This window comes from Halichondria panicea, chromosome 6 (genome assembly GCF_963675165.1).
Source record: "Halichondria panicea chromosome 6, odHalPani1.1, whole genome shotgun sequence".
In the NCBI taxonomy this organism is placed as follows: domain Eukaryota; kingdom Metazoa; phylum Porifera; class Demospongiae; order Suberitida; family Halichondriidae; genus Halichondria; species Halichondria panicea.
The window spans coordinates 5,566,604-5,584,497 of NC_087382.1; the positions used below are offsets into that span (position 1 = coordinate 5,566,604).

A 17,894-nucleotide genomic window follows, 5' to 3' on the forward strand; every position below is an offset into this window, starting at 1 on the left:
TAATGTTATCAGTGAAGATTTTCCAGCACGAATTTAAGTATTAATCCAGTTTGCAGTCTTATCTACTGCAATGTGTCATCCAAAGCTGGTACACTAGCTGGTGGTTGCAAGCTAAAATCAGGACTAAGGCGCAGCATGAAATGTCTGTCGTAACACTTTTAATACCTCTGAAGGAACTCACTACCTGAAGGCCTAATTCATTCTTGTATATTCTCTTGCAATTCATGCTCCATTAAATATACAACTATATACTACGGGCTACTTTTTGGAACAGCTATACTTTCACTGTATGCATGGAAGCAGTCTGTCAGCGATTCTCTTTTAGGCCACTCCAAGTGATACTCTGGTTTCTGGTCCACCCCCGCATCAGATTTTATTCTTGGATTTCTATCGGATTTCTATCCCATTATTTTTTTTTTTTTTTTTTTGAACATGTGATGACAAAGTGAGTGACAAAGTGAGTGAGGCCAAAGTGGGGGCAGAATAAATTAAAATAAATTTTTTAAATTAAAATAAATTAAGATATTCCTACTACGCATGCATGCATAATGGTCCATGTGGTACAAAATAGTGTGATAATGATTTCATTTACATAAGGTGAAATTGATAATGAGAAAAGCCGCCCGCCCGCATGCAATTAGAAAAACTTCAGGACCAGAAACCAGAGTGTCACTTGGAGTGGCCTTACAAGTGGAGTGATAATTTCCAACTGAATCTGAGTTGCCTATACCGACACGCCCGGAGTCCTAAAGCTTGAGCTTTGAAGCAATTCATCGTTCGATCGTGAATATAATAGTCTAGAAAGTATGTATGACTTTTAGTTGTGAATGCCTTTAACTTCGTGTGTGATCCACTTAATTAGCTATACCGTGACTCAGCAGAAGTTAGTGCATTAATGAGGTGGAAAACTCTCAGTATTAATTTTTCTTGTCCCATGCTGAAAAGCTGCCAGTTACAGTTTTCACTTTTTAATCTGAGGTACGTCTTAATTAACAACGTATACTGTAATTATTTTTAAAGTGTTGATGTGCCTATAAAGGGCACTATAATAATTATGGGCTAGCCCTAGAGATTGTGTATGCCGCCGCACAATCTGACAGTGCTTTTCAAGTACATGTATAGATTCCAAGTTGAATGTTGAAGTGAGTGCTCACTACTCAGTGCTCACACCACTAAACCACAAAGCTAAGTCTAGTTTGCTGTTTGGTGGCTGTCGCCATAGCACATATATACCTATATCATTCCCCCTGCCAGTGCCTGTCATAGCTTTATGGTTTACGCTTGTAAGTATCCTCGGTGCGCATAAGAACATTATCATATATCTGTATATACTAGCAATAGCTTACCAGCTATTGCTTATGTTATATAGCTTTGACACATCCACCGAAGCATCAGCACCCGCGGTGCTTTCATTGTGTGAGTACTCACTTCAACAATCAACTTTAATCTTGATACTCTGAGAAAAATATGCTAAGTGCATGCCTTGCACGTTGACCTAACTACTAGGTACAAGGACATATAAGTAAAACTATATACACACTCATTACCACAACGCTTTGCAATGGTGAGCCCGACCATGACTGATGACTGTTTTAGGGTGAGGCTGCCCCTCTAATTAACTATATAGAAGAACGCAGCCCAACTTTAAAGATGCACCTTCAGTATGGAATCGTTCAATATGGAATCGAATCTGATGCCAATTTTACTGATACACTACAGTAAATACCCTCGTGCATTTATTTTGTAATTAGGCGTTTCTAATAATTATTTCTCCCCTAATTGAGTAGCCTAGCCACCACTCATAGCCTCAGCTCAGTCATGTCGTAACGGCAGAGAAGTTTATAGAAACCAAGGAAGTAATTGGGTGGTGTTTTTCAATAGTTATAGCAAGGGCAGAGATCTCAGCACAAGGTAGTCAGCTATATAACTGCACATGTGCACATAAGCTGGGCTAGGTATTTATGCATATATAATAGACACGGCTGGTGTGATACCTTGATTAACGTTGAATAATATTCAACCTCATTGTAGCTATTGTGCACAGATCATTCATTCCCAGCCTAATAAAAAATTAGTCAATTTGTATACGTGATTGTATAATTGCAGAAATCCTGTGACGCTAAAAAGATGTCAAAGCAAACCTCTATCGATTTGGAACCCATTTATGAGGAAAAAGACAAGGCGGTGCCATCTCCCAGCATTAAGTCTACGCCCAAAGCTGCAACACTGAAACGAAGACTCACAAGATCGTTTAGTATAAGGAGGTTTTCATTGAGGCAGCTAAGCCTAGAACTGTGCTTATACGAAGACTCAGTACCTGTTATCACACTGGTCACTGAAGGAAGGCTGGAGGAGCTGAAGAGTGCTGTAAAGGAGCACAATTTGACCCTGACAGAGGTTGACGCAAATGGTAAAACACTTTTGCATCATGCCGTTCTACACAACCAAGAGCTCATCATGTCGTTCCTGATTGATAATGGTGGTAATATGGATGCTGTGGATAATAGTGGAAACACTCCTCTCCATCTAGCTGCTGACAATGATCTTCCTGAAGCCTGTCACCTCCTGTTGACAAATGGTGCAAACGATTCCATCCTTAATAAAGACGCATACGCCCCGCTGCATCTTGCAGCTCGAGGGAAAAACAAGTCTCTTTCAGCCATATTAGACCACCCTATTAATACATCTGTGCAAGGACATCGTGGCATGACTGCAGTACATATTATCTGTGAGCACGACAACATCGAAGGAATGGACATCATTCAGACCAAGGTTATTGCTGATCTATTGAAGACCAAACAAACGGATTTCAAAATAAAATTTTTAGCCCCTGACGACAATGGACTGACTCCAATTCATCTAGCAGCTCGGAAAAATTCTTACCGAGTGCTCGATTACATTATCCACAGGGCAATTGAGTTTGGGCATGATATTGACGTAGTGTTCGGATTTCTGGACGAGGATAACAGTACTCCACTACACGCTGCCATAGACAGCTGCAACATAGAAGTCGTTGAGGTACTGCTTAAATACGGAGCCTCTCCAGTCGACTCCAAGGGCGACCTCATCCCCCCTCTGCATCTGGCCTGCTCTCAAGGAAAATCCGACATGGTCAAGATGATGGTGGAGCATGCTGGTCCTCAAATCATTTCATCCACAGATCAACAACAGAAGACACCTCTCCACCATTGTACACTGTCCATCCACAGCTCCTTTATGATCCCCTTCTTAATCCAAAATGGAAAAGGAATTATCCAGATTGATGCTCACGATGCAAGAGGCCGTACTCCCTTACATAACGCCATCACCTCAGCTAATCTGGTCGGTACCAAAGAGTTGATTTCGTACGGGGCGAGTCCACTTGCCAAGGATAAGAAAGGATTAAATGCTCTTCATCTTGCGTTGACCAACAAAAAGAAGGTGATAGTCAATGCTCTTTTAGAGCTGTCCTGTGCTCCTGAGCTGATTAGCCAAACTTGTAACAAAGGATACTCAGCAATCCATCACGCTCTTCATGTAGGCCATAGTGAAGTGATCCCTAAAATGAATGCAGCCCTCCGTCACGCTTCTGAGGTTCAGAAAATGGAAGACGAAGAAGGAAATAACTACCTTCACATAGCTGCCGGTAAAGGTGATTTCAAAGCTCTGAAAGCTCTCCTAAACGTGCCTCAGATTTACCTGCTGCTGAACGAACCCAACAACTGTGGCATGACCCCACTTCACTCTGCTGCCACTGCAGGTAATTTTCGATGCATTGACCTCCTGTTAAACAATGGTGCCATGTTCCACAAAGCCTTGAATGGCGAAACAGCATTCATGATAACTTGCAAGAAAGGCTTTACGAGTTGTGCCACGCTGCTGCTACAGTCGCAACCGTCGCAGATTGAAGTCACTGATGAACATGGCAATACTGCTCTTCATGCAGCGGCAATAAGCAAGACACCATCACTGATTACGTTAATACTTGACAAAAATTGCAAGCTGGGTGCCAACTTTGAATCACTAAGCTTCTTTGACATGATCATTGACAGTGGTGACTTGGACTGTGTGCTGGCAGTGATCAACCATGATCGCTGGCAGGAGTGTCTCGACTTTTTCTCTCCTTCTTGCCCCAGCCCCTTTATACGACTTATTGAGCAAATGCCTAAAGCGGCCAAAGCAGTGCTAGATCGATGTCACTCGAGAGCCACCCTCGACAAATCCCATCCAGACTATTGGGAATCCTTTGATTTTAAGTACCTCTACAGCCAAAAATTGAAGGAGAGTAAGATCGACGATAGTCTCACTTTTGCTTCCAATTCAGTACACCCAGAAAAAGAAGATGTTTCTGAGGCAACAGTAAATTACAAAGGAAACGGTCGAAGTAAATTACCTCAAGATCAAAGTCCAATACGTGTGAAGGAAGTAAATTTTGGACAGAAGACAATGAAAGTCTTACAGAAGATGAAACAATTCAAACGGCAAGCTCTTCTAACTCATCCAGTAGCGAATACTTATTTGGAGTTAAAGTGGCGAAGGTATGGGGGTATCTACTATTATAGTGTGTACGCCTTCATATTCATAATGGTTGTCCTTCTTTCAACATTTGTTGTGCTTGCTCCACATCCACTTAAACAGCTTAGCACTGTAAACGAGACTGATCCGAACAGTACTGAAATCGAGGAACTCTTAGCTCTCACTCTGGAACTCAAAGTGATACGCGGTGTGACTGTAGGCTTGAATACACTTTACCTAATATTCATCATTTTGAATATTTTCATACTTATTAAAAGGAAATGTGGTATTGGTTTATTCCTTCGAATTATAGTCAACAAAATCTTATCGGTGATCTTTATGTATGTCTTTTTTTTATACTCCAATCCGGTAGCATGGCAACTGGGAGCTGTCAGCTGCTTTTTGTCGTGGCTGTCTCTCTTCCTACTCTTAGAGACTCTTTCACTCCCTGGTACCATTGTTAAAATGCTTCTCGAAGTTACCAAAACAGTTCTCCTTGTACTTTTTGTTAGCACATTCTTGTTGCTTGCATTTGCCTTCTCATTCTACATCCTCGCTGGCAATCTCGGTGACTTTGACAATGTTGGATACTCTTTTCTCTCTATATTTGGCTTTATGCTGGGAGAGTTGCCCTATGACAAGTATGTCAGATTAGATGTGGCTGGGGATCTGCGTTTTGGGACAACTGTTCTTGTTTTCATTATGTTTTTGGCCATTTTACTAGGCATTGTCCTTGCTAACGTACTCGTTGGCTTAGCTGTGGGGGACATTGAAAGAGTAAAGTTGAATGCCATTCTGCAGAGAAAGGACATTGAGATCGAATACTTTGCTCAGGTAGACGCCTCAATTCCAAGAGGAACTTTGAAACGCTTTTCTCTTCTATCGCACACCATCTATCTGAATAGGAATCGTTTGATATGGTCATTATGGCGAGAAAGTTGGAAGTGGATTGAGCATCAAATCGAACCAGAACAATCAGACACTACTAGCTCTGCAAACATTGCAGCGTGCATCTCAGATATTGCCGACCTAAAGCTCCACGTTCTCGAGCTGAAGGAGACACTGCAGCTGATGCAAGAAACAAATGCCGAGTTAAGACGCTATCATGGTCTGTCAGCTCAGAGCAGCATGAGTTTATTTGATTTTAACGCTAGTGAAGAGCTTATATAGTTTTTTTTTGGCACATGCATGCACATTATCATTTATATATATGCACCACGATTTAATATAAATACTTATTGCAAGGAATGGTGCAAAAAGTGGGAAATGATTGACCATAATTATTACGTTTGTTTTCTATGACTAGATCTAGAAGCCTATAAAAGCTTTTACTTCTCGATCTTGCACATCACATATCATTGAGCAACTGTAGCAGTCTACACAAATATGCTACTATATACCTTGCTGTGCATTCACATGCACCCGAGGCATGTCATACTGTGAAGGCGACAGAGGGCCACAGGTTGGTTGAATCAGGACCACGTATTGTCGGCCCACACAAACAGCAGCAACTACTGCCTGGGACACACTTTTTACAAACTGGAGCCTGTATGTGTCACTCATACATCTGCAATGCCTCTACAAGCTCAAGTTTCCTATTAATACATTGTTGCTTCCACAAGAATGCAGCTTTATAAGATCGTGCCCTAGCAAATGGCTCGCAATGTGCCTCACTTATTGTCCTGGCTCTTTTCCCATGTGCGCCTGCGGAAATCTAGAATGTGCCCTGTTATTGTCCCAATCCTTGCCGGCCAATACTGACAGGATATACCCCTCCATATCAAACCTACTATTATGTGTGTACCTCAGGGCCACTGTGGAAGTAAAATTAGCAACAGAATGCGAGTTGCCCTATAGATAAAAGCATGCACTCCTGATAAAAGGTTTACTAGCTTGACACGCCCAATAAATCTTGAGGTCAGCTTTGAAACAATTCATTGCATGGTTGTCAAGTCCATCATTAAGATGACTGTGAATACTGTTTATTATTTTATTTCATGCAGAAATGTGTTGACCTTTAATTGGTTGTGAATGCCTTTAAACTTACTGGGCATGCATGTGACCTACTGACACACCAGACACTAGCCATGCATATCTTGTGCATAAAAGGGGTGGAGAACTCACAGAATTATCACTTAATTGTCCAAAGATTTGTAAACTAACTGAAAAGCTGCAGAAAGTTGATTTAGTCTGAGGTATATTCAACACTGTATAATGCTGCTCATTAGATAGGCACTTATAGTTATATGCATGGGTTAGCCTACTACTATATACAAGGACCATTGATTATTGTGCATGATGGAATAACTGCTTGAGATGACTATAGATGAACATCATAATAATTAATTTTGTTAATATTTAATGCAGTGATACTCAAAATATGTCAAAGCAAGTCTCTATCGATTTGGAACCTGTTTCTGAAAAGAAAAACAAGACGGTGTCATCTCCCAGTTTTAAATCTTCGGCCATAGTAGCTGCAGCAGTAAAACGAAGACCCAATAACAGCACAAGATCGTTTAGAATTAAGAAGTCCTCGTCGAAACAGCTAAGCCTAGAACTGTGCTTACACGAAGACTCAGTACCTGTTATCATACTGGTCACTGAAGGAAAGCTGGAGGAGCTGAAGAGTGCTGTTAACGAGCACAATTTGACCCTTACAGAGGTTGACGCAAATGGCCAAACACTTTTGCATCATGCCGTTCTACATAACCAAGAGCTCATCATGTCGTTCCTGATTGATAATGGTGGTAGTATGGATGCTGTGGATAATAGGGGAAACACTCCTCTCCATCTAGCTGCCGACAATGATATTCCTGAAGCCTGTCACCTCCTGTTGACAAATGGTGCAAACGATTCCATCCTTAATAAAGACGCATACGCCCCGCTTCATCTTGCAGCTCGAGGGAAAAATAAGTCTCTTTCAGCCATCTTAGACCACCCTATTAATACATCTGTGCAAGGACATCGTGGCATGACTGTAGTGCATATTATCTGTGAGCATGACAACATCGAAGGAATGGACATAATCCAGACCAAGATTATTGCTGATCTATTGAAGACCAGGAAAAAAGATTTTAAAATATTAGCCCCTGACGACAATGGACTGACTCCAATTCATCTAGCAGCTCGCAAAAATTCTTACCGAGTGCTCGATTACATTATCCACAGGGCAATTGAATTTGGGTATGACATTGACCTGGTATTCGGATTTATAGACGAGGATAACAGTACTCCACTACACGCTGCCGTGGACAGCTGCAACACAGAAGTCGTTGAGGTACTGCTTAAACACGGAGCCTCTCCAGTCGACTCCAAGGGCGACCTCATCCCCCCTCTGCATCTGGCTTGCTCTCAAGGAAGATCCGACATGGTCAAGATGATGGTGGAGCATGCTGGTCCTCAAGTCATTTCATCCACAGATCAACAACAGAAGACACCTCTCCACCATTGTGCACTGTCCATCCACAGCTCCTTCATGATCCCCTTCTTGATCGAGAAAGGAAAAGGAGTTATCCAGATTGATGCTCATGATGCAAGAGGCCGTACTCCCTTACACAACGCCATCACCTCAGCTAATCTGGTCGGTACCAAAGAGTTGATTTCGTACGGCGCGAGTCCACTTGCCAAAGATAAGAAAGGATTAAATGCTCTTCATCTTGCTCTGAATAGCAAAAGGAAGGTGATAGTCAATGCTCTTTTAGAGCTGTCCTGTGCTCCTGAGCTGATTAGCCAAACTTGTAACAAAGGATACTCAGCAATCCATCACGCTCTTCATGTAGGCCATAGTGAAGTGATCCCTAAAATGATTGCAGCCCTCCGTCACGCTTCCGATGTTCAGAAAATGGAAGACGAAGAAGGAAATAACTACCTCCATATAGCTGCTGGTAAAGGTGATGTCAAAGCTCTGCAGGCTCTACTAAATGTGCCTGAGATTCACCAGCTGCTGAACGAACCCAACAACTGTGGTATGACCCCACTTCACTCCGCTGCCACTGGAGGTCATTTTAGGTGTATTGACGTCCTGTTAAACAATGGTGCCATGTTCCACAAAGCCTTGAATGGTGAGACAGCATTCACTATAGCTTGCAAGAATGGCTTTACGAGTTGTGCCAAATTGCTGCTACAGTCGCAACCATCTCAGATTGCAGTCACTGATGAACATGGCAATACTGCTCTTCATGCAGCAGCAATAAGCAAGACACCATCACTGATTTTGCTGCTACTTGACAAAAAATGCAAGCTGGATGCCAACTTTGAATCACTGAGCTTCTTTGACATGATCATTGACAGTGGTGACTTGGACTGTGTGCTGGCAGTGATCAACCATGATCGCTGGCAGGAGTGTCTCGACTTTTTCTCTCCTTCTTGCCCCAGCCCCTTTATACGACTTATTGAGCAAATGCCTAAAGCAGCCAAAGCAGTGCTAGATCGATGTCACTTAAGAGCCACCCTCGACAAATCACATCCAGACTATTGGGAATCCTTTGATTTTAAGTACCTCTACAGCCAAAAATCGAAGGAGAGTAAGATCGATGATAGCCTCACTTTTGCTTCCAATTCAGTACACCCAGAAAAAGAAGATGTTTCTGAGGCAACAGTAAAATACAAAGAAAACAGTCGAAGTAAATTACCTCAAGATCAAAGTCCAATGCGTGTGAAGGAAGTAAATTTTGGACAGAAGACAATGAAAATCTTACAGAAGATGAAACAATTCAAACGGCAAGCTCTTCTAAATCATCCATTAACAAATGCTTTTTTGGATTCAAAGTGGCGAAGGTATGGAAGTATCTACTATTTTGCTGTGTACGCCTTTCAAGCTTTGATGGTGGTCCTTCTTTCAACATTTGTTGTGCTTGCTCCACATCCACTTAAACAGCTTAGCACTGTAAACGAAACTGATCCGAACAGTACTGAAATCGAGGAACTCTTAGCTCTCACTCTGGAACTCAAAGTGATACGTGGTGTGACTGTAGGCTTGAATACACTTTACTTAATATTCCTCACTTTTAATGTTGTCATACTAATTAAAAGGAGAATTAGTATTTTTTCAATCCTTCAAGTGACAGTCTCGATTAACGTCTTATCGGTGATCTTCATGTATGTCTTTTTTTTGTACGCCAATCCGGTGTCAGCATGGCCATTGGGAGCTGTCAGCTGCTTCTTGTCGTGGCTGTCTCTCCTCCTACTCTTAGAGCATCTTTCACTCCCTGGTACCATTGTTAAAATGCTTTTCGAAGTTACCAAAACAGTTCTCCTTGTACTTTTTGTCAGTACATTCTTGTTGCTTGCATTTGCCTTCTCATTCTACATCCTGGTTGGCAATCTCAGTGAATTTGACAATGTTGGATACTCTTTTCTCTCTGTATTTGGCTTTATGCTAGGAGAGTTGCCCTATGACTCGTATGTCAGATTAGATGTGGCTGGGGATCTGCGTTTTGGGAAAACAGTTCTTGTTTTTATTATGCTTTTGGCCATTTTACTAAGTATTGTCCTTGCTAATCTACTCATTGGCTTAGCTGTGGGAGACATTGAAAGAGTAAAGTTAAATGCCATTCTACAGAGAAAGGACATCGAGGTCGAATACTTTGCTCAGCTAGACGCCTCGATTCCAAGAGGATCATTGAAACGCTTTTCTCTTCTATCGCACACCATCTACCCGAACAGGAATCGTTCGATATGGTCAATATGGCGAGACAGTTGGAAATGGATTGAGGATCAAATAGAACCAGAACCGTTGGATACCACTAGCTCTGCAAACATAGCAGCATGCATCTCAGATATTGCTGACTTAAAGCTCCACGTTCTCGAGCTGAAGGAGACACTGCAGCTGATGCAAGAAACCAATGCCGAGTTCAGAAAACGCTATCATGGCCTGTCAGCTCGGAGCAGCATTAGCTCATTTGACTTTAACACTAGTGAAGAACTTACAGATAACTGGCATTAGATTTTTAGTTTTATTTGACATTATATTGTATTTGCCACACCTTGTGCATGACCAGAGGAGGTCGGACATCACTTAAACTTTTACTAATTATGACCTTTTATAACATTCCAGGCCAAATTGCTTTTCGTTTTTGCTGACTCAGCAGTAGCGTCTCCGTACTTCTGCTAGTCTCTATTTTAGCCGCCCTCTAAAAGTTGGGCGGCCTAATCACGAGTCTATGTTATAGAGGGAGACTAATTCATGAGACAATATTTCTGCATGGTTTCTGTCGCTGAATCTGTTGACAGCTAGTTGTGTTTGGTGTCTATGATGGTTACTGGACCTAACCCTATCAGCACATAATAGCCATACTAGCTAGATCCGCCTAGATCCAGTCATGTTCTACTGCTGAGTCAGCAAAAACGAAGAGCAATTTGGCCTGGAATGTCATTAAAAGGTCATAATTAGTGAAGTCCGACCTCCTCTGGTGCTCGACCCCAGGCCGATCCGTCTCCAATTGAACGCTAGGTCGCCTTTTTTAAAAAAAATCGGCCTGGGACCGAGGCTAGACAGCATTATGTGATGCTCTCTGTAATTTATAGGCATGTATGCATTACAAATTTTCCAGGTTGGTTAATGAGCAAAAGTAAATGCACACACCATAATTTCTTTTACATTCTGGCATTGAACTTTTGGGGCCGTAAGATTATGTTTTATGTTTTAGGTGGGGGGGTGGGGCAAAGCGCCGCAGGGGGTTGTACAGTAACACAACACCACTGGAGGAAAAATTTTTGAAAATATAAATAAATCTGCATGTTCTCATAGCAAAGTTTATAAAACAAGAGAAAGATGCATAAATGAATTAATCTGCATGTGAGCTATAATTATAGAAATGTCCAAAATGGTGTGTTAGTGGAAGCAAATTAGACATGCACGAGCAACTGCTTCAAGGTCAAGCGAATCAGTTAGCGACTTGTATAACTGTACAGTGTTATGTTGCAACAAACCACAATGTATTCATCAATTAATGTGGTTAGTTTCTGGGGGAAACTGCCCCCCCCAGCCCCCTCGTGGTTCTTACGGCCCTGTATTCTTTCTATGCTAGAAAAAACTCGGGTCAGGAACGAGGCACTTGTAGGGCCACCATAAATTGAAGAGGCATTTTTAGTGCAGCTGATCGATTAAGTAGCTAAGAGAGTTCACTGTAGTATACCGTATAGCGAGAAATTTCTGTGGCCCAACATTTCTGCAAATTCTGCGAATGAATGAGTAAACGCAGAAATAATTATCCGCAAATGCTTACCGTATAGCGAGTAATTTTTGTGGGGTAAAATATTCGTTATTTTTGTGGGCAGGCTGACCTCCACGAAATTTGATTGTAGGCGTGGCTTATCTGAACGTAGGAATGCCGTGCAGCCACGAGACTAAACGAAATTTTTTACTCACGAAAACTACCGTTTCTCAAGTTGAACGAATTTTTTACCCCACGAAACTTACCCGCTATACAGTATTAACCACGCCTAATGTAACAGTTGAAAATTTACTTCGCAGAAATATTATCCATGCAAAAGGTCTTTTTACAGCAATTCGCAGAATTTTTGGGCCGCAGAAATTTCTAGCTATATATGGTAGCTAGATCTAGTAGCTATAATTTATAGAGCTTTAATACAAACTAGAAATGAGTTTTAGGGCCGGGTATCATAAAATGTTGGGCCCCCATGTTTACACCCCCCTCAGGGCCTAGAATTAAAAATTTTTGTCCCCCCGCCTAGAATGTAGACACCCCAGGGGGCCCATTTTGTTACGCCCCCTACTGTGAGATTATTTTCTGCTATCCTTTTCTGCACATACAACAAAGATGAACACAAAGTCAAAGAGAGTAGAGAGTGCTATATCACAGTCATATAGTACCGTATAACGTGTAATTTTCGTGGGGCAAAATATTTGTGGTTTTCGTGATTGGAGGTCTGACCACGAATATTTTACCCACAAATGAAGCGACCTTGCCTACCTTTACCTGCAGTGCAAGCTCCAACCACAAAAATATTACCCACGAAATGTCGCAATATTGCTGAACCACGAATATTTTGTCCCCCGAAAATTACCCGCTTATACGGTATATAATTATGGTAAGGTTAGCTCTATTAGTTGACAAAGCATCAAAGAGACAGTACATGCATGCACGCAAAGACTCTGTATAAAAGTAGCAAAAATCTTGATATGGAATTCAAAAGCGAAGGAAGATTTTTACCTTTCATGTTATTACTCATGCTTATACCTATAAGAGTTTAATACTTTGATGCAGTGAATGGAGAACTCTGCAATGTTGGATCTGCCTGTAAGACAATCGATGTTGTGCATAGCTATTGCCATATTTGCAACTTTGTGCCTGACCATAGGTGCCAACTTCCCCAGACAAAACATTATCGGCTGGCCGCCAAAGGAGGCGAAATTTTGTGAATTCACAAGCACATGATTTTCAGTGCAAGGACAACAATTCACATGTTTTCCTACATGGTGTAATTGTTGAGATGCTCCAGTAGCATCATTGCTCAGCTCTCAATGTGGCTTCACTAGGCCCTGATAAATTATGGTTTTTTTCACCCATTGTTCTATTCTTTAATTCTTAAAAATTTTCCTATTATAACTCATAAAAAATCCTCATAGAAATCTTGCCAAAAAATGTGCCTTAATAATTATAGCAAAATTATAACGTAGGCATAAACACAGCACACAACTGACACACGACATAATTAATATCTCATGGTTCTCTCAGTGTTATCTTGCTGACTTGAACTGATCCATAATAATTTATTCAGGCTTCAGCCATTAGTTTGCCATGAGAACATCGTTATGCAAAACTTAATGTAATGACCTTTACCCAAAATGAACATTGGACAATAATTTTGCGTGTGTGAGGAGAGCTTCATTCAGCAACTGGCACTGCATAGACTTTAAAGACTGTAGAGACTCTATTATAATTATATAGGTAAACCTATATATATCTAGCTGGTTTTTTATTTTGTTGTACTTTTGAGAATGCACTGCCACATTCAATCAGAGATCTTTGCATCATAAAATTACCGCAGTCGCGCTGTCTCATTGTATCGGGGGGAGTGCCATTGTACAAACGGCATTCCATTGTTTATACTCTGTTGTTTACATAGCTAGCCACCGGCCAGATGTTCAATGTTAAATGATTAGCGATCTAGACTAGCCAAGATTACACTAAGCAGAAGTCAGATGTTGTGCTATTAGGAAGGGGTGAAACTCACAGTCTTTTCTTGTACGTCCCAAGCTTTGTGAGCTGCCAGTATAGTACAGTTTGCTTTTTAATCTGAGGTAGACTAGATGTCTTTACAACACTGTAATTATTTTCACTGCTGTTGATGTGTGAGTCACTTTATATAATACTAATAGAATAGATCTAAGTCCTAAGTGTAGAATCACAGAAGAGAGTGGATGATTGTGACCCACATAGTTTATAATTAATTTTATACTGATACTGATTGCAGAAATTCTGTGCTAACTCTTCAATCTATGGTGCTGGTGATACTGAAAAGATGTCAAAGCAAATCTCCATCAAATTGGAACCCATTTCTGAAAATAAAGACAAGACGGTGCCATCTCACAGCTTAAAGTCTTTGGCCATAGTAGCTGCAGCGTTTAAGCGAAGACCCAATAACAGCACAAGAGCGTTCACGAAGTGCTCGTCGAAACAGCTAAGCCTAGAACTGTACTTGTATGAAGACACAGTGCCTGTTATCACACTGGTGACTGAAGGAAGGCTGGAAGAGCTGAAGAGTGCTATTAACGAGCACAATTTGACCCTTACAGAGGTTAATGAAAATGGCCAAACTCTCTTGCATCATGCCGTTCTACACAACCAAGAGCTCATTATGTCGTTCCTGATTGATAATGGTTGTAATGTGGATGCTGTGGATAATAGGGGAAACACTCCTCTCCATCTAGCTGCTGACAATGATCTTCCTGAAGCCTGTCACCTCCTGTTGACGAATGGAGCAAATGATTCCATCCTTAATAAAGACGCATTCGCCCCGCTTCATCTTGCAGCTCGAGGGAAAAATAAGTCTCTTTCAGCCATCTTAGACCACCCTATTAATACGTCTGTGCAAGGACATCGTGGCATGACTGTAGTACATATTATCTGTGAGCATGACAACATCGAAGGAATGGACATCATCCAGACCAAGGTTACTACAGATTTATTGAAGACCAAGAAAACGGGTTTCAAACTATTAGTCCCTGACGACAATGGACTGACTCCAATTCATCTAGCAGCTCGCAAAAACTCTTACCGAGTGCTCGATTATATTATCCGCAGTGCAATTGAGTTTGGGCATGATATTGACCTAGTTTTCGGATTTCTAGACGAGGATAACAGTACTCCACTACACGCTGCCGTGGACAGCTGCAACACAGAAGTCGTTGAGGTACTGCTTAAACACGGAGCCTCTCCAGTCAACTCCAAGGGCGACCTCATCCCCCCTCTGCATCTGGCTTGCTCTCAAGGAAGATCCGACATGGTCAAGATGATGGTGGAGCATGTTGGCCCTCAAATCATTTCATCCACAGATCAACAACAGAAGACACCTCTCCACCATTGTGCACTGTCCATCTACAGCTCCTTCATGATCCCCTTCTTAATCGAAAATGGAAAAGGAATTATCCAGATTGACGCTCACGATGCAAGAGGCCGTACTCCCTTACATAACGCCATCACCTCAGCTAATCTGGCTGGTTTCAAAGAATTGATATCGTATGGGGCGAGTCCACTTGCCAAGGATCAGGAAGGATTAAATGCTCTTCATCTTGCTCTGAATAGCAAAAGGAAGGTGGTAGTCAATGCTCTTTTAGAGCTGTCCTGTGCTCCCGAGCTGATTAGCCAAACTTGTAACAAAGGATACTCAGCAATCCATCAAGCTCTTCATGTAGGCCATAGTGAAGTGATCCCTAAAATGTTTGCAGCCCTCCGTCACGCTTCCGATGTTCAAAAAATGGAAGACGAAGAAGGAAATAACTACCTCCACATAGCTGCCATTAAAGGTGATGTCAAAGCTCTGAAAGCTCTCCTAAATGTGCTTGAGATTCACCAGCTGCTGAACGAACCCAACAATTGTGGTATGACCCCACTTCACTCCGCTGCCACTGGAGGTCATTTTCGGTGCATTGACCTGCTGTTAAACAATGGTGCAATGTTCCACAAAGCCTTGAATGGCGAGACAGCATTCATGATAGCTTGCAAGAAAGGCTTTACGAGTTGTGCCACGCTGCTGCTACAGTCGCAACCATCACAGATTGAAGTCACTGATGAACATGGCAATACTGCTCTTCATGCAGCGGCAATAAGCAAGACACCATCACTGATTACGTTAATACTTGACAAAAATTGCAAGCTGGGTGCCAACTTTGAATCACTAAGCTTCTTTGACATGATCATTGACAGTGGTGACTTGGACTGTGTGTTGGCAGTGATCAACCATGATCGCTGGCAGGAGTGTCTCAACTTTTTCTCTCCTTCTTGCCCCAGCCCCTTTATACGACTTATTGAGCAAATGCCTAAAGCAGCCAAAGCAGTGCTAGATCGATGTCACTCAAGAGCCACCCTCGACAAATCCCATCCAGACTATTGGGAATCCTTTGAATTTAAGTACCTCTACAGCCAAAAGTCAAAGGAGAGTAAGATCCACGGTAGTCTCCTCTCTTTAGATTCCAATTCAGTGTACTCGAATTCAGTGCACTCAGAAAAAGAAGATGTTACCGAGGCAACAGTAAAGTACAAAGGAAATGGTCAGAGTAACCTACCTCAAGATCAAAGTCAAATTTGTGTAAAGGAAGTGAATTTTGGACAGAAGACAATGAAAATCTTACAGAAGATGAAACAATTCAGACGACAAGCTCTTCTAACTCACCCAGTAGTGAATGCTTTTTTGGAATCAAAGTGGCGAAGGTATGGAAGTATCTACTATTTTACTGTTTACGTCTTCCAAGTCTTGATGGTGGTCCTTCTTTCAACCTTTGTTGTGCTTGCTCCACATCCACTTAAACTGCTTAGCACTGTAAACGAGACTGATCCGAACAGTACTGAAAACGGAGACTATGTCTTAAATCTCACCCTGGGGCTCACAGTGATACGTGCTGTGACTACATGCTTAAATAGTGTGTACATGATACTCGTCATATTCAATGTTGTCGTACAAATTAAAAGAAAAAATGGTATTGGTCCATTCCTTCAACTTACAGTCTGGATCAACGTTTTGTCAGTGATCTTTATGTATACCTTTTTGTTGTTTATCAGTTGGGCGCCAGTGTGGCCATTTGGAGGTGTCAGCTGCTTCTTATCGTGGCTGTCTCTCCTCCTACTCTTAGAGAATCTTTCACTCCCTGGTACCATTGTTAAAATGCTTCTCGAAGTTACCAAAACAGTTCTCCTTGTACTTTTTGTCAGTACATTCTTGTTACTTGCATTTGCATTCTCATTCTACATCCTCGCTGGCAATATCAGTGAATTTGACAATATTGGATACTCTTTTCTTTCTGTATTTGGCTTTATGCTGGGAGAGTTGCCCTATGACACATATATCGGATTAGATGTGGCTGGGAATCTGTCTTTTGGGACGATAGTTCTTGTTTTCACTATGTTTTCGGGTATTATACTAAGCATTGTCCTTGCTAATCTACTCATTGGCTTAGCTGTGGGAGACATTGAAAGAGTAAAGTTAAATGCCATTCTACAGAGAAAGGACATCGAGATCGAATACTTTGCTCAGCTAGACGCCTCGATTCCAAGAGGATCATTGAAACGCTTTTCTCTTCTATCGCACACCATCTACCCGAATAGGAATCGTTCGATATGGTCAATATGGCGAGACAGTTGGAAATGGATCGAGTATCAAATAGAACCAGAACAATCGGATACTACTAGCTCTGCAAACATAGCAGCATGCATCTCAGATATTGCTGAGTTAAAGCTCCACGTTCTCGAGCTGAAGGAGACACTGCAGCTGATGCAAGAAACCAATACTGAGTTAAGACGCTATCATGGCCTGTCAGCTCGGAGCAGCCTTAGATCATTAGACTTTAATGCTAGTGAAGAACTTACAGATAACTGGCGATAGATTTCAGGCTATTTTGTTGTCACACCATTTATTTTAGTTTTTTGTAACTATTGTTTAAGATTGTGACAGCATTGAAAATTAGTATCTATAATATAATAATACTGAGCACGATGGTGATGTAATAATTATAAGCTCATCACACCACTTATATAGTTATATCACTACCTCTCTAGTCCAATAATGAGTTAATTATTGTATGCTTGCTGTACATGTGTTGACAATTGTTTGTTTAGGTACAGAATACATTGTAGTTAAAATCACAAAAGTTGCTAGCCGTAGCCAGTAGTAATTGATTGTGAATGCTCGTAATGCTCCCTCCCCCTTGTCTCGATTCTCTC

At 41.6% G+C, this 17,894-nt stretch overlaps 3 protein-coding genes across 5 annotated transcripts; all 3 read left to right on the plus strand.

The window, feature by feature from the left end:
- Positions 1 to 868: 868 nt before the first annotated feature.
- LOC135337785 (transient receptor potential cation channel subfamily A member 1-like) lies at positions 869 to 5,902 on the plus strand. Its single transcript, XM_064533774.1, has 2 exons — positions 869 to 978; positions 2,107 to 5,902. Exon 2 carries the CDS (start codon positions 2,128 to 2,130, stop codon positions 5,662 to 5,664), a length of 3,537 nt encoding a protein of 1,178 aa, XP_064389844.1. The 5' UTR covers positions 869 to 978; positions 2,107 to 2,127; the 3' UTR covers positions 5,665 to 5,902.
- Positions 5,903 to 6,589: 687 nt separating this feature from the next.
- LOC135337784 (transient receptor potential cation channel subfamily A member 1-like) lies at positions 6,590 to 10,543 on the plus strand. Its single transcript, XM_064533773.1, has 2 exons — positions 6,590 to 6,689; positions 6,862 to 10,543. Exon 2 carries the CDS (start codon positions 6,875 to 6,877, stop codon positions 10,436 to 10,438), a length of 3,564 nt encoding a protein of 1,187 aa, XP_064389843.1. The 5' UTR covers positions 6,590 to 6,689; positions 6,862 to 6,874; the 3' UTR covers positions 10,439 to 10,543.
- A 3,023-nt stretch (positions 10,544 to 13,566) lies between these two features.
- Positions 13,567 to 17,634, plus strand: LOC135337782 (transient receptor potential cation channel subfamily A member 1-like). Of its 3 annotated transcripts, none has more exons than XM_064533770.1 (2): positions 13,567 to 13,703; positions 13,933 to 17,634. In XM_064533770.1, the coding sequence occupies exon 2, from the start codon at positions 13,981 to 13,983 to the stop codon at positions 17,554 to 17,556; it is 3,576 nt and encodes a 1,191-aa protein (XP_064389840.1). In that variant the 5' UTR covers positions 13,567 to 13,703; positions 13,933 to 13,980; the 3' UTR covers positions 17,557 to 17,634. The 3 variants fall into 3 exon arrangements, with proteins under 3 accessions (XP_064389840.1, XP_064389841.1, XP_064389842.1); XM_064533771.1 differs by having other exon boundaries at positions 13,577 to 13,719; XM_064533772.1 differs by having other exon boundaries at positions 13,617 to 13,810.
- Positions 17,635 to 17,894: the final 260 nt, after the last annotated feature.